The 25,369-nt window shown below is 37.9% G+C and overlaps 1 protein-coding gene across 1 annotated transcript in view; it reads left to right on the forward strand.

Annotated features, from left to right (window-relative positions):
• The window catches only part of GADL1 (GAD like acidic amino acid decarboxylase 1), a 158,060-nt gene extending 133,599 nt beyond the window's left edge, over nt 1-24,461 (forward strand). Inside the window, exon 15 of the mRNA XM_019745229.3 lies at nt 22,974-24,461. Coding sequence (XP_019600788.3) covers nt 22,974-23,147 — 174 coding nt within the window. The 3' untranslated portion in view covers nt 23,148-24,461. The remainder of the gene's footprint in view (nt 1-22,973) is intronic.
• Nucleotides 24,462-25,369: the final 908 nt, after the last annotated feature.

A 25,369-nucleotide genomic window follows, 5' to 3' on the forward strand; every position in this document is an offset into this window, starting at 1 on the left:
GCCATTTGTCAAGCAATGGAAGAGTCAGAAAGAGAAAGTGAAAAAGCCACCCACCATGCTGTGTGGTCTTCTTTTCTTTTGATGAGAGAGAGAAGATCACAGGGATGATGGAAAGTCACTGTCTTTCTAGTGGCCGCAAATTAATACTTGGAGATCTGATGGAGGCTTTTTTCTTCATCTAAAAAGGACAACCCAGCAACATAAGAACACAAATACAGCATTTGTTTCTATTTAGAGTAGCTAGAATCAGTTCTTCATAGAAACCGTGATGGCAAACTCACTGTGTGATAGCTAGAAAGGACAAAGTAGACGTCCCATCCAGATGGTGCAGTGAGGTTTTCTGAAAGTCAGAATAAGATGAATGAAGATTTGTTAGAAACTATTGGTAGTTAATTACAGTAAAAGCACCACAAGGTTGGGCTTGGGGGCTTTGTTGTTGTGCTCTCTTTCTTTTCCCCCACCACTGTAAGTTTAGAGACAGTCACATAACGTTTATTCAATGCCAAGAGCACATAAATCAACATACCAAGGGGTGTAACACTGAAAGGTAGAGTTGAGAAGTTCAAAATAAATGAACGAATGAACAAATGAACAAACAATTAAATAAATAACACAGTTTTATATCGAAAAATTCAAAATTTAATACTTGAATTATATTCAACTTTCTTCCCAGGTTAAACGTTCTAGCTGTCACTACGAGTTATTAAACAATGTTATATTACTGAGCACTTTTTCTGTGCAGCACACTGTGATATAGTTATTGTTGGTACTGATTTTATGGCAATAAAAGCTATTGAGATCCAGAAAAAAATTTTAATTTGTTGGTAGCTGAGACCTCTGACACTTATACTGTTTAACTGAAAACACCATGGCTAAGAGATGCATGTCTGAAAACTCTGGTGCCCTTGCATCATTCTCCCCAAACCCTTTCGTGCCATTTCCAGATTCTGACTTTCTGACAGATGCAGACTGTTGATTGGGCTGATTGCATGGAGGCTTTCTTACATTCTTACTGTTGTCAGTGGGAGAATACTGCTAGAAGACGCTACCTGGCCATTCTATCCCAAATGGCCCACAAGGTAATGTGCCACTTGATTTTTGCTGGAGTATACACCCAGTCATTCTGTTTTGCTTTTGACCCAGCTTTTAAAAAAATCACACCATCATTTATTTCAGAACCATTTAAAATAGTTGGAAAGAAAGCCTTTAATCAATTGAATCAGAATTTGACTTGGGAATTTTTCTATGTTCATGCACTTCCTAAAATCCTTCACTAGATGGTGTTCCATATCAATCCATAGTCTCTATTCCATCGTTTTGGTCCAGAAAAAAAGTGGGGGAAACACAAAGCCGTCTGTGACTCACCTACCTTCCTCTGACTTCAAGACTGACTGGCACTTTCACTACCCACTGAGTGATTAGGTCTGCCTATTGTTGAACTTTTTTTGCCGGCCACACTTGTCAATATTTTGGGAGTGATTTTGACAGGAAGCATTTCTGCGTGATTGGCAGGCAGCTTTGCTAGACCCATCATTAGTGGCCCCAGTGAACTAGCTGGTGCTGTGAATCGAATTGGGTACAAATTTATTTTAACTTCCTGCTGAAGACAGTCAGTTCAAACCACAGGCCACAATCCTGGCAGAAACTGAAATCCAGGTTCAGGGAGTGGGATGGACAGACGAGTAATGAATAGAAAATATTTACAGACTATGGTAGACCAGTGGAAATGTATACACCCTGTGCCTGCTTATGTAAACCTTCAGTCCATGTTCCCTTAGATATGGCCATGTCTAGAGTCTTTATTACGCAGGAAATGATACATTAATGTCATTGTTTTAAAATACTGAAAAATGCGTTTGGTTCACAAAAGATACTGGAGATTATATTTCAAAAAGAAACTAGAGTTGAGGACTCTGTAAAACTGTCCAAAGAGATATATGAGTAGATAAAATTTACCCTTTACCACAATTATCGAGTGTATTTAGTTTCACATTGTACTTAATTTCACAGTTCTCTCACTTTCTCCTCTTCACCCTGATAGATTATTCACATAGCTAAACATACCACCATTTTGACAGCTATATATGCAGTTAATTCATTATCGTCAGTAGCCAAGGAGATTGCATTTTTTCATGACATGTTTGAGGTCTGGAGGCAGCTTCAGGAGAAAAAGAACTTTCAGACAACCCGTGAGTTGGGTGCTCAAATCTCTGAGAGGGAACAATGGCCTGATTCTACTCATGATCATTTGGCTGTCAACATAAACAGAGCAGAGCCAGATTCAAATTGACTGATCGGATATGTTTCATGTGCAAGGCTCAGTTCTGGCCTGTGATAATGAAAATCATCTGAGGAGCAGAGAAAAAGGCAGGAACCTGAAAGATGCCATGTTATAGAAAAATCCCTATATAGCTGCCATAATTTTACAACGTACCAAAAGTGCCTGTGAGGATGAAGAATGGAGAAAGTTCCTGTCCTAAACTGCATTTTTTTCATTGGGGGATTTTTCAGCATCCTTCTGACTGTTAGTGGTCAAACTCACAATACGTCATTTTCATTCCCTTTCATTGCTGGCCCTCAGAAACACCGAAATGCAACACCGATTTTATAGAAAAGGATTCCATACATGCAATGTATCTGGTTCTTTTTTTTCCCAAATATTTTAGTGGCAATTTTTATTGACAATTATATGAGTGACTACTGTTTTTCCCTTACCAAAATCAGACCTCATTTTTATCTGTTGGTGTTCCTGAGTTTGAGAAGTCTAAGGACCCAGGTTTAGATACTTTTCTCAGTTGAGAGAAAAGTACGAAGTAAAAAGGGAAAGAAGCTTCTCACAAGAACTCTTAGCCCACCTGTCACCTTATTGACCAATGAGATATACCCTGGTGCTATTTTCCATGCCGCCATGAAAATACTGATGGTGAAGAATATTGGCATCTCTCGTGATCTTAATATTCCTTTAATGAAGAGATTCCCATACTTGGCTTCACATTGGAATCATTTAGAATCATAGGGGGATTTTGTTAAAAATCATGTTTCCAGGCTCAACTTCCTACATGGAGGTTTAGTAGGTCTACAGTGAGTGGTACCCTAAAATCTGTCATTTTAATAAGAAACCCCAGATGATTCTAAGGCAATTTGTCCACATTCCAGAAGCCCTAGACAGTGTGAGGCCAGTGTAAAGGCTACTGTCTTCACTTACCACTGTACTTGAGTTATGTTAACATCAGGATTAAATGAATATTAAGGCACTTCTGTGTTCCATACTCCTTTCCCCACATGTTTACTCAAGCACACACCGATACTATCTATCACCTCAGAGCAATTCTACTTGCCTTAAAAATCTCCCCTACTCTGTGAATAAGGAAGAGGTCTCCATAAGCACACACCCACATTTGACAGAAGAATATTTCTACCTTTATTTTTACAGGAGGAAGGTATTCGTACCTGCCTTGGTGTCTTGTGAGGGAACTATGTGATGCATCTCAGCTTATCCATCTAGTGGGGAAAAAACAAAAACACAAAACTTTAAGTGGTTGTTAATGAATTGGTCATTATTTTGGTAGTAGAGGAAATGGAAAGAATGGAGCGGAGGGTAATTTAGTATTTCAGGACAGGATGAACTCCAAGAGGAGGACTGGAAGATAAATTTAAGATGTTAAATTAGGCAGAAAATGGTTTGGAAAATTAAATATAATTTCCTCTGGTGGCATTTAAATTTACAGGGAGAAAAAGGTGGTGCAGTTTTCTCAACAATTATCACTATGGCCTATGGTGAATATTGTCCAAGGGCTCCTTGAGCACGTGTCACACTCATTATTTATGACAGGAGACATTTAACAGAACATAGAGCACAGACTGAGATTCATTGCTTTTTGAAAGAAAACTTGACCTCCCAGTCTGAGTTCAATAATTCACAAAATTGACTTCTGTTTAATTTAACAGATAGCACTGAGACTTTGTTTTCTATCCTTTGTCCATGTAGGACAGAGTTCTAATGCAAGACTTTGGGAATTTCATGACTTTGATGTAGAACACAGAATTATTATCCATCATCCAAAATATACCCCTGAATTGTAAATAAAGCATTTCCATGTCAGGTCCATATAATTAGGAACCTAATTAATAGATATGTAATTCATGACATATATTAATATTTATTCTTAGTTATCATAAGTTTGTCTTATCAAACCAACTGATCAGCAAATGTTGATTTCAAGAATTCTCTGCTTTGCCTCATTGCTGTTTGACCTCATTAATGAACTTGGCATGCATTAAATAGGCCTTCATTGAGAATCCACGCTGAGTTTTGTGTAGCAGGACAAAGAAATATGAGAGGAAATGAAATTCCTTGAGTGCTTACTCACTGGCAATTTATATTTCATTTTAATTAATTCCTGCAAAAACCTTAGGAAGTAGCTTTTATTATCTCTATTTTATATATGGGGAAAAACAAGGAATTATCCATCTCTTTCAGTGGCCACTGTGTAGTTTTTAATGTTAAAACAATATAATATGGTTGTAAAACATTAGGCTTGTTTCAGGATTTTTTTTTTTTTTTTCTTTGTGTGTGTGTTTAAGTTTTCTTATGCTATAGCAGAGGTCAGCCTGTGGACCAAATCCAGCTCATTGTGATACAAGTTTCATTTTCGTTGTGATACAAGTTTCAAGCTCATTGCCTAGTTTCGTAAATAAGGTTTTATTGGAACACAGCCACACTCATGTGTTTTCTATTCTCTGTGGTTGCTTTCACTTACAACCGAAGTAGTTGCAACAGAAACTGTATGGTGTTCAAAGACTAAAGTATTTACTATATGGCCCTTTACAGAAAAAGTTTGCCAAGTCCTGTGCTGTAGATTGATACTCTCTCTGTATACGACTAAACGGCTTTTATGATGGTAGATACTCATTGGCTAATAACTTAGAATCATCAAGTTGTTGCCTTGACTTTGCCTATGGAAATCCAAGTACATGGTATCCTCAGGGTTGAGTGCTTTAGTCTCCCATGACTAACGCAAGGAAGATTAGCTAGAGCCAAACTTCCAAACAAACAGGAGTGACCTGGGTTTCTCTAAAGTGGGACTCATCCTAGAGCTAAACGAATACACTTTAGTTTGAGTCATATTCATTAGGTCTCACTTAGTTATGCTCCAGCAACAGATGAGCAACGCCCCCATCCTCCCAATCTCAGTGGTTTATGATAAAGCTTTATTTCTTGATCACATTTCATGGCTTTTGTGGGTCAGTGGCAGCTCTACTCTGCCCTATGGTCTTCATCCCCGCATCCAAGCTGAAGGAGGTGCCCCTCTGGGACATGCCATCCTCACAGCAAAGGCAAAAGAGAGAAAGGCTGGTGGAAACACACACACACACACAGCAGCTCTTAAAGTTTCCGCTCAGAACTGGTCACATGACCATAGGACGGTGATGTAGAATCCTGCTATACAGAGGCACTACAGGTTACCAGGCAAAGGCAAGGATGCATGCTCTTACAGCAAGGACATTTGAATAATTGAGAACAATAGTAAAATCTATTATAGGCCATCATAATCAATCCTCCATCTGCCAACTAGGAAACCTCCATCCTCCTAACCATCTCTTAGGTAACCAGAACGTGTCATAAAATCTCTGCGTTACTGCTTTCCGTAAGCACTTCACTATCCTGCTCCTCTTCTGGGTGGGTTATTGTTCTGTGTTTTGTTCTGGCAACCCAGCCTTACCTCATCGTCCACACATGTGTTTCTGTTTTTCTTTCTGGGGTGAGTGCCTATGACTTGACAAATAATCAGTGGTGAGGTAAAAGCAGGTCCCGTCAGCAGCTTGTGATTTACACACTATTCTGAGGCACTTCATTTACTCCAGATCCGTACCTTCTATTTGCCAGGGTTCTAAAGCAGAAAGTAAAATCACCTGAAAAGCTGCCTGGTGATACAAGTTTCAATTTCCTTTTTACAGAAAGCTAACCCTTTTGTGAGGCTGAAGATGAAAGGTGTCTGTTAAATGCAGATATTCTTTGGCTCTTCTGCCTGGAGGTCGGTGAAGCAGAACAAGATATTAAAGATATTTCCCCAAACTGGGTCAGAACTGTGTTAAAAGATGAGAGGATTATTTCAGGAAGCCGCACAATAATCCACTTGCACAGGTTGAAAAACATAATGTATGGAGCATTTTTGGGCTCCTAAATACTGTCAGGGAGATGGATGAGTCAGCCAGGGTAGCTGCTCGGTGCTGGTGCACCTTCCATTTTTAGTGCTCCATTCAACAGAACTTCCTCATTTCAAAACCCAAAGCAAGAGCAAGTTTTAAAAAACATTTTCATCACTTTCTACCTGTCTCTGAAGAAGTAAATCAAGAAAGGAATCCAGAATTATTTCTCCCACTTAAAATGGAGGAAGAAAGAAAAAAAAAAAACTTAGATATTAAAAAAATACATACGCATGTCAAATGGCCCTCAAAATTAATGATAACGCATAGAGGTTACCTTGTGGGTATATTCTTTTGTTTGCTTATGTGATATATTCGATGAATATATATATTAAACATGAAACTCCTTCTCGTTAAACTCAGTAACAAATTATGAACGCCTGCTCTCACTGCTGTGAGTTTATGGTGTTCTGTAAGTGCCAGCCAATGCAGTGACCAGAAAGGGACATTAGCTTTAAATATTTAAAAGGACAAGACCCAAATGCATTCATTTTAGATTGTGTGATTATGTATCTGTAAAACCCAAGGACATCAAATTAAAATCGTCTAGAAATTTGTTATAGCAGGTGTACAAAGCGGAATATCGAAGAAAGTTTTTTTTTTCTTACATAAAGACTAAGAAACTAGGAGCTAGAAAATTGAAATTGATGTCAGAAGGCAGCTTTTCAGTCAGAATAATTTCATCACCACAAGGGCAAAATATATATTAAATAACTAAGAGTTAACTTCAGCATAGAACCTATAGAAGAAAACTATAAAAATTTTAAGGCCACACACAAAAAATTAATGTTCCAGTAACAATTTCTGTTTTGCAAATTATTCCAAATGTAGCAGCTTTAAAGAGCCTTTTTATTATGTTCATGGACTCTGTGGGTTAGAAATTCAGACAGAGCACAGAGGGAAGGGGATGTCTGGAGCCTCATCTGGGAAGACTAAAATAGCTGAGGGTGAGTCAATGGCTGTGGCTGGAATCTTCTGGAAGCATCTTCACTCACATGTTTTATGATTGATGTTGGCCCTTGGCTGGGACAATAAACCACAGCACCCACATGAGGCCTCTCCAGATGGCCTGGGGTTTAATATATAGCATGGTGGGCTCAGGGTAGTTGGACTTCATAAAGTGAGAGTCCTAAGGAACAGCTGGCCACTGCTCCCCACCTCTCCTGACCTCGCCATGGAGGCCAGGCAGCCTCCCCTGCATCCTACTGCTAACTAACCTGCCAGTTCAGGAAATCTCTTTGAGGGAGTGCCAAAGAATGTGCAGCTGTATTTTTTAAAACCACTTCATTTAGAAATTGAAAGCCACCATAATTCTATAGATGAAAAGACCAGTTTTCCCTAATTAATATATAGGCCTAATATAATTCTAATCATATGAACAGAAGGGTTTTTTTTTTTTAACTTTTCAAAGTGTTTCTAGATATCACTTAAGAGAAGACGTGAGTAATAATAGATAAAAAGATTTTGAAAAGGATGATTATTAACAAAGGGATTCCTTTGTTATCTTATAGATTTCAATAAATAAACAGCTTGGATTACTCTAAGAATAGACATATCAATTTTACAGGATAGATATCTGAGATCCAAGTATTCATAGGAATCATACCTGTTCCCAATACATGCTGGGGAAAGAGGCTTATTCCATCAAAAGTGTTAAGACTACTGAGTTGAATGTGGGAGTATGAGGAATATGTCTCTAATTTATGCACGATTCAAATGGAATGTTAAAATGGATTAAAAGTTTTGTGTCAAAATCAAATCAGAAGAAAACAAATGATTATTTAATCTTTATGTGGATAAGGCTTTGTAAGTATAACACCGATATTGGAAAAAAAAATATACATATATGATTGATAAGTCTGATTATATAAATAGTAAAACTGTACATGAAATAACTAGAAACAAAATTAAGAGCAGATAAATAACTTGCAACATGTAAAGTAGTCAGATGGCTAATGTTCTTAATAATAAAGTGTTCTTCTAAATCAGTAAGAAAAAGATGATCTCCCAAAATGGACAACGTAAACAAACAGTTCACAAAAGGAAGACTTTCAAATGGCCAGTGGCTAAGTTGGAACCCTGGGGACTTGGTGTAAGAGCACAGGAATGGAACAATGATTGCCTAAGAGAAGCAAAGGAGCCCTTTGATTGGAAGGCCATATGGCTTTGTTACGCAGCTGTACTTGAGACAGACTTGAGATTCAATTATGCAAAATGGCTATTTATTATTATTATATTTGAACGTAATTTGACTTTATGATTTATTCTTAACTCTTAAGCAAAAGAAGCATGGTTTTAGCAAAGCAGCATGCTTTTCTGTAACCCCTTTCCCCAACTTGTTCAAAAATGGCAGACTCCAAGAGCCCCTTTCTTCCCTTAGACGGGGCACATAGGAACAATTGCCTTAATCAGCATCTTGAGGGCTATCTTTCAGATATTCCAAGATGATAGATCTTGACTAATAATAATAAATACATTTTCAATCTAATTCACAGTTGGTCTTTTAAATGGCAGAGTCCTTATTGTCAAACTCTTACATAGAACTCCAATATATAGGGTAGTGAAGTGGAGCTTGGTTTAGGCCAAATAGGGCCCTGTCCCCTTGGCCTCCTTTGTGCCCCCTGTGGCAACCCCTCTCCCCACTGCAACACTCTGTAGCCTGTCGCCCCCTGGAACACAGTTGGGACACCATGCCTTTGAGGCAAAAGCAACTTCCAGTTTTAGGCACTAGGTAAAAAAAGTGTTGAGCACGCTCCGTAAGGAAGAGTATATAATTCACTTTTGTTACATTACTTAAAACATGCAAACCTAAAGCGTTTTGTTACTGAAGTAAACTGTCTGGGTTGGTGTTAAAAGCTGTTGCTTACTATTTACAGCATTAATTGTAAAAACCCTTTATGAGTATTTATACAGATTTCAACGAGGAACACCTAACGCTTAACATTTTCTCAGTATTTTTATGAGTAATACAGGAACAATAATTATTTTTAAATATCCTCATGGTAGGCCTGTTTGACTCAGTTAAAAAAAAAAGTAACGTAAGGTACATGAAACGTGACTTTAAGAGTTCAGGCTTTGGCCTCTGTGGTTGAAACACCAGGCATTTTAGGATGCACTAGAGCTGCATAAAGACATGCAGTGATATGAGAACTACTTATAAATTGAGACGTAAAACAAAAGTCATAGGGAAAAGTGGGAGTATATCCTATATGTGCAGCTAACCCTTGGATGCACAATGGACATCTGTATTCAACCCACAAAGGTCAAAAAGACAATTTGGACTTCAGTTTACTCTGGAAACAAATAATCAATGCAAAAAAAAACTATAAACAAGGCAAAGATGCAGGTAGGAGTTTGCAGGTAGATGATTGCAGGAGGGTGGGGTTAGCCTGGTGGAAACCTCACGGAGGCATAATTCAAATGCATTGGCAGAGAAAGATGTTGTCAGGGTGTAGCAGCATGAACCGTGGGATTATTTCCTTTTTTACTCCTTGCCTTGTCAGGCCCCAGAATGGACTCTAAAAACCAATAATTCTGCTACTCAGAAAGCCAAGCCTCCCAAATCTAATACACAGGTTCTGCACCTTAAAATTATTGCTGTGCCAACACTGGGACCGCCTTCCACATCTGTGCCTGTGCCGCTATCGGGGCTTCGCATTTATGCCCCAAACAGCCTCACTGGCTGTTAGAGACTTGTTGGCATGGAATGAGTCCAAAGACAGAATTTCAGCTTCTAATTGTCCATTGCCAAATATTGAAAGAGGATAGTATTCTCCGGGAAAGTTACCCTGAGAAAACCTGTGGGAAAAGAAATCAGAATTTTCATCATCTTGAGAATGCTTCTCAGGTGCTTCTTATGTCACTGAGGGTGTGGGTGAGATGTGAGTGCAGTGTCTGTGTGGCTAAACTCTAGGGAACCGGACCCACACCATAGTCGGCAGTTGTGCTGGGACCATCCTGAGGGCCTCTAACTCGAGTCCTTGCTGAAATGTCCGGATGTGTAATTAGAAACACTGGACCACAGTCCAGAGGACCTGGAGAGAAGCCTGAGATTGTCCCATTTTCTCCTTTGGACTGAGTGATACTATTTGAACATGTTAAGGGTCTTTGAGTAAGCATTTCATAGTGTATATGAGGTTGGACAATTAAGTTCACGAACTCATCCTAGAAAAAGTGCTGCACACCTCATTGCTGAATATCACTATGGTCACCTTCGAAGTACTCCCCTTGGGAAGCTTTGCACTGATGCCAGCGCCTAGTCCACTCTTCAAAGCAATTTTGGAACTGTTTTTCTGGAATGGCCATCGGAGCTATCGTATTACCCTTGATGTCCTGAATGTCATCAAAATGTCTTCCTTTCAGTATTTCCTTTATCTTCAGGTAAAGAAAGAAGTCACTGAGGGCCAGATCAGGTGAGTAGGGAGGGTGTTCCAATGCAGTTATTTGTTTACTGGCTAAAAACTCCCTCACTGACAGTGCTGTGCGAGCTGGTGCCTTGTTGTGTGCAAGAGCCTTGAATTGTTGGTGAAAAGTTCAAGTCATCTAACTTTTACACGCAGCCTTTTCATCACTTTCAAATAGTAAACTTGGTTAACTGTTTGTCCATTTGGTACAAATTCCTAATGACTAATCCCTCTGATATCAAAAAAGGTTAGCAACATCATTGCAACAAGTTTGCGAACTTAATTGTCAGACTTCATACATATATCAAGACATCACATTGTACACTGTAAATACGTACAATTTTTATTGGTCAATCATACCTCAATAAAGCTGGGAAAATAAAAAATACAAATAAAAGAACAAAAAGAATCTAAGAGAAACAACAAAAAAAGTATAAATACTTCTTGTCTCTACAGGTCCCATTTACTTTGCGGACCCATCAATTTAGTCAGCAATGCAAGGTTGATAACTTGTGAGAGACACTGAAAGGATCCAGAGGTGTCAAGGCGAGGTGTAGACCACATGCCTGGAGCACATGGGGCTCCTGACTGGTGTTTCTCAACAGGGCCACCGTAGCATTTTGGGCAACATGAGTCTTTCTTGGGCATGTTTAGTGTAAGCGTTGTGAAGTGTTTGGCACATTTGATCTTCACGCACGATGCATAACCCCCCCTGTAATCATTGTAACAATCCAGAATGCTTAGACTCCTTTTCAAATGCCCCTGGAGGGTCGGTGCCACCCCGGCTGAGAATTTTCAAATAATTTGTCCCTTAAAGGAACAAGGTAGGAATCTCTCAAGGAGGGCTAAAATTTGGGAGTTGGCCCACAACAGTTAGTGAGATGCTATTAGCAGAGATGGCTGCTGTGACACAATTGAGTATTAAATTTTTGCTTTATAGAGTGTGTAAAATGTTTATTGTGTCCATTCTTCAGCTAAAGCGTTCAGTTCAGTTTGGTGTGTTTTTATGACTGTTCATTTCGGCTGCCTTGAATATATGACCGACATTAGGTTTATTGGAATTGCTGTCATCGTCATTTCTACGTTGTAAACACCAAATGTGAAGCTGTGTTCTTTAGTCTTTCTGGAATTTTAAACTCTGTTTTTGTGGCTTTGCTCTTCTGCATTGGAAAGGGTAAAACAGGGAAGCTCTATTATGTTGAAGCACTGTTCTATTTTGTGCGTGTCTGGTTTTGAGATATATTCTGGAGGAAAATAAGGGGGAATATCTGTACTTGAGAAAAGGTATGTCCAGTCAAAGTGCAGTCTATTTCCCTATGATCTATCAAGCTGAAGTGATCTCTTAGATACATATGATTTCATGGGCTATAGACCACCAAGTTTATATGATTTAAGCATGGGAGACTTATACCAATGCAGCCTCACCTCTAAATTATAGGGGGCATATATCAGGGGAAATGACTGAGAATTTTGCAAAGGAGTAAGAGACAAATTGAACAGGTAAGGGATGGTGGAAAATATATCGAAAGAGGCAAATTGATTCTTCAGGCAATCAAAGCAAAGAGTTTTATTGTTCCCTGAGCCATGGTTCAGTGTTGTGAACATTTTATCAGGTTTTATGATTAACAGAAAAGTTGTCCAGCAACTTCTTTGAAGGTCACTGTTTACTTTATTGTAACATTGACATAAGCGGTTTGAGAAAGGGAGATTCCCAATCTTCTCTTGAAATTGTGTTTCCTGTCTAAAACACCCCTCATCTCCCACCCCACCATGACCCCTTTCAAAGTTGTCATTAAGAGGCTGTCGTTCTCCATGTTCCTAAACTTGCATAATGAAAACAAGAACGTGAGGTGTCTGGTAAAAATATATAGACCACCAGCACTATCCCACTGAGGTTCACTCCAGTGGATGCTGGAGATTCGCATCTTCAGGCACTTTTGGGAAGCACCTAATACTGCTCGACAGGGTTCCTTTGATAAAACTGTAAGTGCCAGAATAGCACAAAGAGATCGTACAGTTTTGGTCACAAGCTCATGAATATTGGGAGAAATGACTTTTTCAGTATATGACTTTTCACATATCCAAAGAAGTGAATTTTTAATTATAAAATATTTCTGTATTCTGGAAAATACTTACACTTACAAAACACACAACACAGACATTTCTAGAATACAGTAGAAACTCGCCCCTGCACACAATATGTTTCAATAGAAAGCTTCACTCCCCTCCTCTGGCCCCTGCCCCCCACCAAACTGCCAAGATGATCAACAATTGTCTTACATTTTAAAGGGAAAACAAGTTTACTTTGTCAATGTTGGGAAAAGCTTGGAACTTAAATAGAAGATTAATAGAGAAGTGGCATACATGAGGTACAAGATTTGATTTCTAAAGCTGCTAGAATTATCTAAATACAGTTTAGATGCTTTTGAGAGAAAGAATAAATCACAAGTCATGTTTTCACAACACTTTCAAATGCTCATGTCTCAAGAGATAATAATGAGTAGTGTAATAAAAGACCAGGGGTAAATTGATTAAAAACAAATTTGTTTTAAGAAATTAGTAATACCAGTTCATATTATTAGGTACCTAGCAGATGCCAAATGCTATGCTTGCTGCATACATATATAATATTTGATTTAGTCCACATAACAATCCTACAAGGGATTATCCATTCTTAATAGAAGAGGAATGTTAGTCCCAGAGGAGTTAAATATTTGCCCAAAGTCACATAGAATTTCAGGAGTTGGTGCCCTGGTTTGTTGGTCTATATCTGGTTAGTCTAAACTATATAACTTAACATCTAAATTCACTTATAATAGAGAGAAAGGATTCTATTGATAATTGCAGGTATAAATTTAGTCTGTCCTGAGAAAATTGGATATTTGGTCACTAGTATAAAGCAAGCTATTTTATTTAGCTATCAGGAAAAATAAGCACGGGGGTCATAGGAATTGAATAGGGGCATATAAAAATATTTGCTAGTTTTAAAAAATGGCTCTGAAATATAAAAGAAATACAGCAAAATCAAACATAATGAAAGATTATATTAACTTAGTCACCATAGTTCAACAGAAATCTTCTACAATTACATGTGAATTACATTTAATATGTATGGTAGGTGCATTTGAATATTTGATCTGATGTGTTGTAGAGCCTCCAAAAAGCCTTGAGGGGTACAGTTTCCATTGGTCCACACTCCCACCATGAAGAAAAACTTCAAGTGTCACCGTGTCCAAAATACCATCATTCTTTGCACCTAAGGGTGGACCCTTATCATTTCAGACCTACAGAGAAATTAAGTGTTTTGCTTAAGGACATGCAATTCGTGGCAGAACTAGAAAGAAACATCCCAGTTCAGAGCTCCATGTCCTTTCTAGAGTTTGTGCTCTAGACTTCTCTTGAATAAGAATATTAATCTCCATAATGTCCTATCTGTCCACAGCATTACATGCTGCACCTCCAATATCATAGTCTATATTTTATCCATCTTATGAAGAAGTAATGTACTATTATCATTATCTCCTGCCTAGAGATAAGGAAACTGGGCACTAGGAGCTCCAGTTATTCATCTGCTCTCATGTTCTCTCAGGACCTCTTTTGATTTTTTAAATCAATTCATCTGTTCACTTTAAAATTCATATAGAAGTAAAAGCCACCTCTTAAGTTCTGTGAGTTTTGACAAGTGCATAGCATTAGCTACTGGCAAGGCTTTCTATCAGGCTCTAAGGACTACAGAGAAAAATCAGGTAAAGGCCCAGCCTTGGACAGAATTTAGGGTTCAATGGTCATGAATTCACCGCCGCAGTAACACATGGCACAGTTCCATCACCTCTAACAGTGACCACAGGCTGCTTCTTTGTAGTCGAATCCTCTCCTCAAGCCCTAAACCCTGGCACCCTCTGATCTGTTCTCCATGCATGTTGTTTTGTCTTTTCCAGAATGCCACATGCATGGAATCATATGGTAAGCAGCCTTTTGCGTTGGTCCTCTTGCACTTGGCATAATATATTGGAGATTCATCCATGTTGCGCCAATAGTTTAATCCCTTTTTATTGCTGAGTAATATTCCATGGTAGAGATGTACCTCCATTTATTTATCCACTCAGTAGCTGAAGGGCATCTGTGTTGTTTTTGAATAAAGTTGTTATAAACATTTGCATCTCTTTTGTTATTAGGGCTATATGACCAAAATACTTACTTTAAAAAAAGTAAGAGAAACAACATATTTAATAATTTAATTTTATTTTGGATTTTAAGAAAATATTCTAAATCCTGCATCAACAAATATTTGCCCCAGAAGGTAATGCATTAAATTGTATAATATGATCCCTGTTACACAAAGCAATGAGAAAATCAGCCTCTACTGCACTTGTCATTATCCACAAAAGACAGCATTCTTTAGCTATTTCCTATTCCAAAAGGAAAATGTGTAACTTGATGAAATGACAGAGAAATAGGATCATTTTACCTAAGACACAATCGGGAAGAAAAAATAAAATAAATAAAAGCAGCGATTTAGAAGGTACCAGGACATACATGAAGAAGGCTATAGTTTTCCCCTTTTATACTGCCAAACACTCTAAAAAATGTGGAAGGGCTGTAGCATTGTCTGGAGGGTACTGCTTTCTTCCTTGATAAGAGGTGGAGACTGCCTATATATTCAGGCATAACCAAAAAAATTTAAAAATTGTTCTGTGACCTCATAACAATTTTAGACGAAAGAAAACTGTGTTGGGAGGGCAAATGCCTATTCTATATAGAATGTCACATTTGGCATGAGACAAATTATTCAAACGTATTTGGAAATACAAAGGAAAGGTTTCTGTATAGTGAGGTGACAACTGTTTCATTTGTGTCGAGTGATTCCATTTACTACATTTTAAAGATGTGAAGCTAACCATTACCACAAAGAATTTTTTATATATGATTAAAAAAAAATCATTCTCCTTTGGACTTTAGTATGTTTAGACCATAAGGAATGCTTTATTTCAACAGCTGTTCATTTAACAACCACCACCCTGGGTAACACAGAGGTTATAAACTGGAGGGTATGCATTTAGCTGAATTCAAAACCCACTTCAACTCTCCATCTTCTGAGTCACATGTGTAATGGAAAAGCCACTTCTTATGTGCAGTTACAGGAAACCCGGATACCTGGTTCAAAGATAAAAATGTCCATTTAAGTTTTAGGAAATCCCCATTATGTGTCATATTATTGAGCTCTTTCATGATCAGAAATTGATGAAATACACTTTTCCACTGGAGGATATACTTTCTTTAAACTTTGATGCTAAAAGGAAAAAGATGTAAATCTTTGTTTAGACTTTATGATCCAGCATGAGTATTCTGATGACCTTCCATTCACTGGCTCATGAAAGGACCATCATGATGTTTTATTTATACAGATAAATATCAGGGGAATTAATGAGCAAATAAAGGAATTACATCTTTTTTTCTCTATATCTGCAGCTCTGGGCATTTTTTCCAGGGTAGCTTTTCTCAGATAGCTAATGGTGTGGACTGTCTCCTGAGCTCACTGAGGCAGGGGAAACTCTGTTTGCTTCCTAGACTGCTACTGCACTGAACTGTACCTGTCTCAGAGGAAGGAAGGAATGTGGAAAGCCCCATCCAAGGTCTCTGACTGGTTTAGACATGCTAATTGTGCTCTTGGACTGGAATCCTTCCATTTAGGTTCTGTTCCTTGATGCTGTTTATGCCCTGAATTCTGACCCCCACCTCGATTCACATTGCATCTCTATCTGACCCCAGAACATCTGAGAGGTTCCCAAACTTTACAAAAAAAAAAAAAATGACTTAATGAGGAAATGAGTTATGTAGTATTTTATGTCTCAGAAAACAGTTTTGGGTTGGGTGCCAGGTGTAAAATGTGAACACTTCATGCTAACTCTTTCCACGAGCTAGATTTTAATATCCTACTCAGGAGACCCCTCCTCAAGTTAACATGGAGGGTGGGGCTTATTGGAACCCAGTTGATTTCGGAAGAAAGAATATAAAGCAAGTTACTTTTTGTGATTGTTCAAGAGAATAACTGTGCTGAAAGAAAGTCATAGCGGCAACCCCGCCCACCCATCTGTGGCTCTAGTTTCATGCTCTGCTGGAGAAAAAGAGTCAAAAAGGCCTTTATCATTTCTTGGCTTAATGCAGAATTTCTGAAAGAAGCCCAATGAACATAATTTTCTATGTACTTTTTCCTTTGAGTGGGTGCATTTTACATATCACAACATATTTTTTTCATCTTGACCAGGGAGCGAGTATATGGTATCCAAAGCAAACTCTGGTTTCTCACCTATTCATGTGTAGCCTAGGAGCTATAAATGGCCTTAACATTTTTAAGTGAATCAAAAATAATCAAAAGCAGTATAACATTTATGACATGTGAAAATCACATGATATGAAATGTCATCGTCCCTAAAAATTTTATTAGAACACAGCCATGCTTAATCGATTATATATTGTCTAGGGCTGCTTTCTTATTATAGTGGCAGACTTGAGTATTTGCAAGAGAGATTGTAGGACTTACAAAGTTTAAAATATTTATTACCTGATGCTTTATAGAAAAATAAAGTTTGCCACCTCAGATGTAGAACAACTAACATTCAATTATAGCAGCTGAATTAGCCCCCACTATACTGCTTTCTCAGTGTTTATTTGCTTAACCATGTATTGCAATGAATAGCTTTGGTATGGCTATAAACTTTTGGAGAATACAGAAGAGGCCAAATATGTATGAAGTTTAGTGTAGATATGAGGTAATTAAAAACTCTTTCAAGTGACTTTTTATAGGGAGAAAAAATATTGTACATAATTTTCCACATTTGATACAACTCTCTTTTGGGCAAGATAATCTTAGAGAAAAATGTTAATTGTAATCGAACTCTAATAATTTATTCTTCAGTTTTTTTCTCTGCCTGCCCACCCCATGTTCTACCCACAAGATTTGCAAATCGTTATGAGTTTAGCCTCCTACTCCTCAAAGAATCATTGCTTCCTTGGAGAAAATGGCATGTAGATTAATGAAACTGAAATTGAGAGGACAACTCTCAAATCTGTAGTTTGAGGAGCATGGTTTATGGTTTAGAGGAGAATTTAGTAAAACACAAATCTCTCTGGATTTATCAGAAGCTCTGAATGGTATTGCTGTCTAAAGTCATGGTGGAAATTTATGTAGTCCTTTCCCTCGTATTTGCTACAAAAGCAACACCTCCTTTAATTATGGGATTGTATTCTCAGCCACCCTGGATATTATGCTGCCTCGTGTTTACAGATGAAAAATGTGACTGTTTCACCCTCATAGCAAATGATGGGAAAAGTTGTATAAAGATCCCGAAGTTTCGGACATTTTGAATCATTTACTGTTATCACCTCTGAACTAGACTTTGAAGAACTGATTTAGAAGTTTCATGACTGGGTCCATGGATTCCCTGAAATGCCACCATAACTGAAGCAGTTCCAAGATTTAACCATTGGGAAATGTTTCGGTAAACTCTGGCACAGGGATGTGGTGCGATACAAAACACCATTCAAAATGGAATGGAGACCATGCCAATAAGCAGAAATAAGTAGGCAAAGTAACAAGATTCATGACTCAAATAATATACACCCACAGGGAGCCAAGGCAGTTAAAAGAGAGCATCACTCCTCAAAGTGTGGTCTCCAGGCCCATACAGATCCATAAACTGGGCGATACCATTCTGCAGTAAGAAAATAAGAAAAGCATGGACAGCAAGAGTTGCTATTTAGAAACTTTTATAACAACAGAGTCACTTTACTGTTGAATTTAAAAATAAAAGAACAAAATCGGGCTCGTATTTTTTAATGTCTTTTATTTCTCTTTTATTTAGTAACTCAATCTCATTTAGTAATTCATGTTTATTGTATTTTACAAAACGATGTACGTAATGCCTTGGCTAATTTGAGAAAACACTTTATATATCAAAAGAAATGTGTTGCTGTTAATATTAAGTATGTAACACATTTTTGAAAAGAAATGTCATGTTGTGAACATTACAATTTTATTTTAATAAGAGGCTATGATGGTCCCTGGTCAGTTACTTGTTATCAAATTACTGCACTTGGCCAGAATGAAAGAGTTGTTTTATTTTTTTCCCCCTGGGTTGAAGCAACTTTTAAATATCAAATGCTACTTAGTGCTTTAGGGGTGTGACAACAAAATTCTGTTTAAATGACTAAATCATTGCTGGAGCATTACTGAAGGCGGAAAAGCAGCAATCCTACAGAAACGTGTTGATTAAGTTCCTGTGCAACCAAACAGAAATGTCAGGATCCTCCTCCACTTAAGATGCAGGGAACAGTGCACTGAGGTATGAGAAAAGAACTTGATTTACAATTTGAAGGAAAACCAGCAGTAAAATAATTGAGAGCTGGAAAGAAATCTCACTCCTGCCAAATTGCTTTCCTTCATGCATGCTCCATTTAAGGACGCTATTTGGATACTCACATTTAGTTTCTGCATATTTTCTTTCCCCTGTGAATATTCCATCCTGTCAGATTAGGACTGTTCTCTGCTGTGATCAGCAAAAGAGAATCTATTCAAGTTGCCTAGCACGGGATTGTGCCTGGACCTTTATAAATGGGAAATCGTTGATTTTTTAAGTTCAAAGGTGATAAGCTGGCTGGTAATGAGAACATTCTTGGTCCCTAAATTGCAAAAACGTGGGTTTCTTTCAAATAAGCTTTAATTTGAGTTCATGGGAATCAGACATTGGAAGGCACATTGCAAACTGTAAAGAGTTGATTAAATATTTGTTAATAACAACTACCACTACAGTTATAATTTGTGACAGAGATCCAATGAATGTCAGCCTTGGTGTTGTTTAGGCTTTTTACCCCTATGAATTATTCATAGGCCTTCCCTTCTCACCTCCGAGTAAAATACCTCTAGGAATTACACTTATATTCGTAAGACTCTTATATACATAAACAAAATGTGTGCTGTATTGTTCAACAAACCCTCACTTAGTTGGTTCTCTGAGTCTCATAGATATTTAGTCATTTATTTAAAAGTTTTGAGAGTCAGTGACAAAATTTGGCTTAAAAGTTTGGTTTTTATGCCATTCATTGTTCTGTCCATGGAAACACATTCTTATGCCTCACACAAGAGGAAGACTGTAAAGGCCAAAAATATCTCTATATTGAAATATTTAGGGGCCCTCTTTTACCGTTTTTATTCACATTAGAAAGTATTTTTTGGTTTGCTTACAAGAAAAGCAAACCTAAGAGATTTATTTTGAAAATTGCCTCATGTGAGCCTCTGACACCTTATAAGCTGGAATCAAAATTCTAATGCTCTCCAAAAGTAAGGCATAAAATACCATTTTCGGCGAACAATAGAGATATTGAAAAGTAAACAGAAACAGACAATGCAAATTAGGTTTGAGCCAAGAGCATACCTGTTTTAAATTTAAAATTGGCTATAAGCCAGAGCCAGTTATGCCCTGGGTACCTAGAAGAGGATGAAGATAAATATGAAAGGATTGTTGATTTAAAAAAAAAAAAAAAATTACAGAACCACAGTCTGTAAGCTCTAACACTGATAGTATGTGACTCTCCTGGCCAGACATTTGTCCCAGGTGAACCAGGCCCAGGACTGGCGCTATTGTTTTTCTCTCATTCCTTCAGTTTACATCAATAGACTTCTTGTTCTTTGAATTTAAAAAAATGTGCCTTTGCCATGAGCCTAAGTTATACCACGGTGCTGCATTGCTCTGTGACCAAATAGGAGGATTTTAAGAGCAGTAAACGATAAATGGTGGTTTGAAGTTTAAATCACATGTGGTTGTGCACACACAGGCATATACACATATGTGAACCTGCGTACACATACGTGCTCATATACACGTGCACACACACATACGCACGCACATATACGTGCACACACATACATCCATTTGTATCCACATCCACTCTAGAAGCCCTCCTACCTAAAGTAATAAGGATTGATCAGTTAAAGCAAATGGTCCTAGAGAAACATGTGATGCATATTTAAATTAAACATTTTCACTTAAAACACATCTATGTGCCTTTATTTCCCCACCTTCTGATGGAAAGGTTTTTTCCCATCAAGTGAAGATTTCCAAATATTTTCCAAAAGCAAGTGAGGCTTTTCTTGAGTAGAGAGGTCTGATGATTAGAGAGAAAGCCTCCGCTGTGCTTGCATAAACCACACTCCTCAGGTGTCGTCGGTCCTATCCAGCTCACTTTCTTTAAGTGGGTGAATGAGCAGGCCCTGGATAGCCATCTGTGTGCAGAACCAGTTTGGACTTTCAAGGTTTTGTCTTAAAGCTTTTGCAGGTCTCTTACCACTCCTAACTTGCAGCAGTGGTTAGCAGTTCCCCTTTATCTAGTCGTTCCAAAGGATTCAACTTAGTTTTTATGGAAACCACTTTCTTTTTTTGCACTCACCTTCCATTAGCTTACAGATTATTTCACTAAATTTTATAATTGTAATAACCAGTGATACTTGCAGAAAGGGCTTTGGAAGGAAGCTCAGCTGATGCTTGGAGCATTCAAATTCAAGAGTTTCAAACAGATATGCATAGGCACAGCAGAGAGTCACCTGCTAGCTACCAGCTGGCAGCATCCACTGAATAGGTGTCGCTAAATTTTGCAAGGAGATTGGAGATGGCGTTTCTTTAATCTCTAAACAGCTCAGAATAAAATGTCTGACATTTCCAGATATTTATAGAACTTGGTTCACATTTTTTCCCCAACTTGACCTCTGACTTCATCTTCTTTTCTACATTTTATTTTTCTTTTATGCTCATGTCTTTTCATGTCTGATTATACTCGGAGAGAACTCCATCCCTTTGCTCCAATGGCAATAGATTCTATTCAATCTGTGTTTGTTCTGCTGTTGTAGGCATAGCCTCCACGTTCTGCAAGATTTATGTTCCAAAATTAGCACAGAAGGAAAAATGTACTTAGTTCAAATTATCCTTGAACATCCCTTGAGAAAGCTATTGCTGAGTCCAACACATCTTATCTCCAGAGGTCTAAAACCCCCAACTTTTCCATGAGCTTTGGAATACATCAACATTATGTTGAATGTCAAATGAAGTAGTTTGGCATGTCTTCAGGGGGTATCTGACAAAACATAGGTATGTTTAAAAACTAGAGCGGTGTGGGGTGATCACACTCAGGAAGAGGCTCATGGGAACTGACTGACGTTTACGCCTGTCACTTAAGGAATTTTAAAGCACGTTTGTGCCTGGTGTTACTTATGTATGCATTTCTTCTTTCTGGGTTAGCTAAATCTCATCTTTCTGAGAAGACGAAGACAGAAACGCATTATATTTCCTTTCCACATAATTCAGTAGGACATGCTCAGAAATTTTTAAAGAGTTAAAATGAAAATGGAAAAAAACTTTTCTTGCGTTTCCAAGCCAGGAAGAGTGCTCTCTTCATTCTTTTTTTCTTTTTTTTTTAAGTTTATAACCTAGTTCTTGGGTGGTCACACTACTGATTTGAAAATTGACTCATTTTTTTCATGTGGTTCTTAAACTAGACTAATTTCTTTGAACATTAAACTTTCAGAAAAATGTGTGCATTTGGATTATCAGGGCCATTCTTCTCACGTTAGCTGGAAATCTTTAAAATATGGGCTCCCTAATTTTAGGAGTAACATTACGCCTCTTAATAACAGACAGAGTATTTATATTTCACATATGTCCTATTAATAAACTAATAAACTGTTAGTCTTCAAAATAGAACTGCACATAATACCTGTATTAGTGTTTTTTTTGGTAGACTATCAATACAAGGCTGTTATTTTGTGGTATTTTCCCTCATTTATGGAGGTTTTTGTTGTTGTTGTTGTTTTTCACGATACTTGAACCGGAGTATTTTTTTAGTTCAGACAAATTTGGGAATATACCACTTGAGAGTGTGACCCCAGAGGACACCTGATTTATTTTTAATGAGGCAGCATTGCATGACGGTTCAGGTTTCAGAGTGTGTGCTTGGGGGAAACTGCCTGGTTTTAAATCTTGGCTGTCCCACTTACTGAACACAAAACCTCAGGCTATTCATATAATCGCCATGCCCCTCAATTTCCTTATCGATAAATGGGCATTTTAATAGTATCTCCCTCTTGGGGTTATTGTGAAGATTAAATGAATTCATATTTTATCTAAGGTACTTGAATCAGTCCTCATATGTCATAAGTTTTCAATAGATTATTATTATTAATGTTGACCTTGTTGTATTCACAGGAATGGAGCCGCGCCGGTGGGCACCCAGTACATATCAAATGACTGGGTAAAATGAGTTGTAATTCCTCGCTGTTCTGGTCGTTCACCTCCACGCATCCTCTCACCCATGCAGGTGGCCCCCGCCATTAAGGAGAGGATGATGAAGAAGGGGAGCCTGATGCTGGGCTACCAGCCCCACCGGGGGAAGGTCAACTTCTTCCGCCAGGTGGTCATCAGCCCTCAAGTTTGCCGTGAGGATATGGACTTCCTGCTGGATGAGATAGACCTCCTAGGTAGAGACATGTAGCTGTGGCTTTTGGTCCCCCAGAGTCACGGGTCCTGTCGTGGGGAGGGTTACAGATCCAGGGCATCTGGGGACACATAGGGAATTGCAGCTCTTCTGGTGAGAAATAGGAAAGACGTCCCATCCAGGCCCCACAAAACCAAAACGCTAAGTGAATAGTGTTGAGGATTCTTTAGCTGCCTACACACTACTGTTTCTATAAAAGAGGGAGTGAAAAATGGGTTTTTATCAAGGGTTGCCCCTGGGACAGGGAATGGAGGAGAGTTTAAGTATCATGTGGGGCCTGTGTTTTCAGTGGTCCCTGAGCCAGTCTTTGAAGATATAGCTGTAGCATTGGTAGCACAAATGTTTAGGGACATCAGGAGTGTATCAAAGCTGTTTTTTAAAAGAGAAGCTATATAAGATGTTTACTTTATAAAGATGTATCTTTTATGCAAGATAAATGATTATTCTCGAAAGTTAAAATTAACCATTATCTACTCTAAATTATTTAGAGATAAGATAAAAGTCAGACACTTTGTAGCATGGCCCTTTCAATCAAAGCAATAGTCCTAATTTACTTCTCAAAATTATCATGTCATTAGTTGGGCAAAGACATTAGACACATACGTCTCTAACGATGTACCTCTTTTAGCTTGAGAGGCCCATTGCTTAGCTTGCTCTCTGCTTGTAGGAAATAACCAGAATGAAGTCCAAGGTGATATACAACATTCCCTTTCTCAAGATTTGAAATTTCAGTGTAGACTATTAAGTAGTTTATATTGGGCAGAGAATCTGGGAATTAGAGGCCTTTCGGTGCAAACACCTCCTCCATTTCGCCTTGGAGTAGATGATTGTAATTCTGTCTCTGATCCTGGTTGTGATTTCTAAGAGAATCTTATTTGACTAAGAAATAAACATAATTGAGAGTTGTGGGTTCAGAGTTCAACAAGGTATACTTATGAGTGTAATTAGAGCTCTGACTTGGAAGGCAAATTATTGAAGAGTGTTCAAGTATTAGACTTAGCTCATTCAATAATTGTTTAATACTTCATCATTAACTTGTGTTGTTTAAATTTTGAAGAGTAAAAAGTAGATGTATGCTCTTTAGCCATATTTTCATTTTGAGTGTGCGATTTCTTAATATCTCCATTGGTCAAAGAACATTTTAATCTTTCTCTGAATTACTTCAGTTTCTGGTAATAGGTATTTGTGTGTGTGTGTGTGTGTGTGTTGTATTTCTCATTGCCTTTTTGTCTTAATGTCTTTCTAAAATGTTCTTGAAAGTGATGTTTGCAATAATTTTGGTTTCATAAAATAAAAAACAATATTAGCACACAATGAGTGTTTTCTTTTCCTGTTATCTCCTCTTTACTGAACTGTACCAATCAATACATTTTAGGTGAATTGGGTGTGGTTGGCATTTTAGCTAAATAATTGAGAGATCAGGTTACCAGCTGTTTTTTTAGTAAACACCTTGAATAAAATGGAAAAAGCAGTTATAGTATGGATTTGCCTATAGTATGGATTTGCCTCTTGTTTAGTCTTTCTTCATCTACTAGGCAAGCCATGGACAACTCAATAGCCACAGCTCACTTTCAGTTGTACCTTTTTTTTGAGAGATGAAAGTTTCTTGATCAATAAAAAAACAACTGCTACCAGATACTTTGAAAATCTCATTCTTTTTTTCTTAAAATGTCAAGATATACCATACCCAATCAGATATTGACTGGTCAAGAATAATTTTTTTGATAAAAGGTTAATTATAATTCATTTACTCATTAAATACATTGATAGTTGTGCCTACTATATGTTACAGACAGTCATCTAGGTTCTGGGGATACGCAGGAAATAAAATAGAAAAAATCCCTGCTCTTCTGAATCTTTCAACCTAGTTGGAGCAGACAATCAACAAATCAGGTGGTAATACGTATTTTGAAGAAAATTAAAGGGAGTAAAGGGATATAGTATGAAAGTGAGAGTGAGGTGTGCTGTTGAAGAAAAGTTGGTTAGTCAGGGTCTCTCTGTAAGGTACCATTTGAGTGGAGACTAAGGAAATGAGGGAGAGAACCATGAGGATATCTGGGGAGAGGGTGTTCCGGATGGAGGGCATGGTAAGTTAAAGGCCTGAAGAGCTGTAATCACGGTACTTCCAAGGACCAACGTGGAGGTAAGCATGACTCGAGAAGAGGGAATGATGGGGTGAGTGGTAGATAAGGAAGTCAAAGAAATATCTGGGAGTCAGT

Source organism: Rhinolophus sinicus, chromosome 5 (assembly GCF_057876585.1).
Source record: "Rhinolophus sinicus isolate RSI-liver-muscle chromosome 5, RSI-T2T, whole genome shotgun sequence".
Taxonomy (NCBI): Eukaryota; Metazoa; Chordata; class Mammalia; order Chiroptera; family Rhinolophidae; genus Rhinolophus; species Rhinolophus sinicus.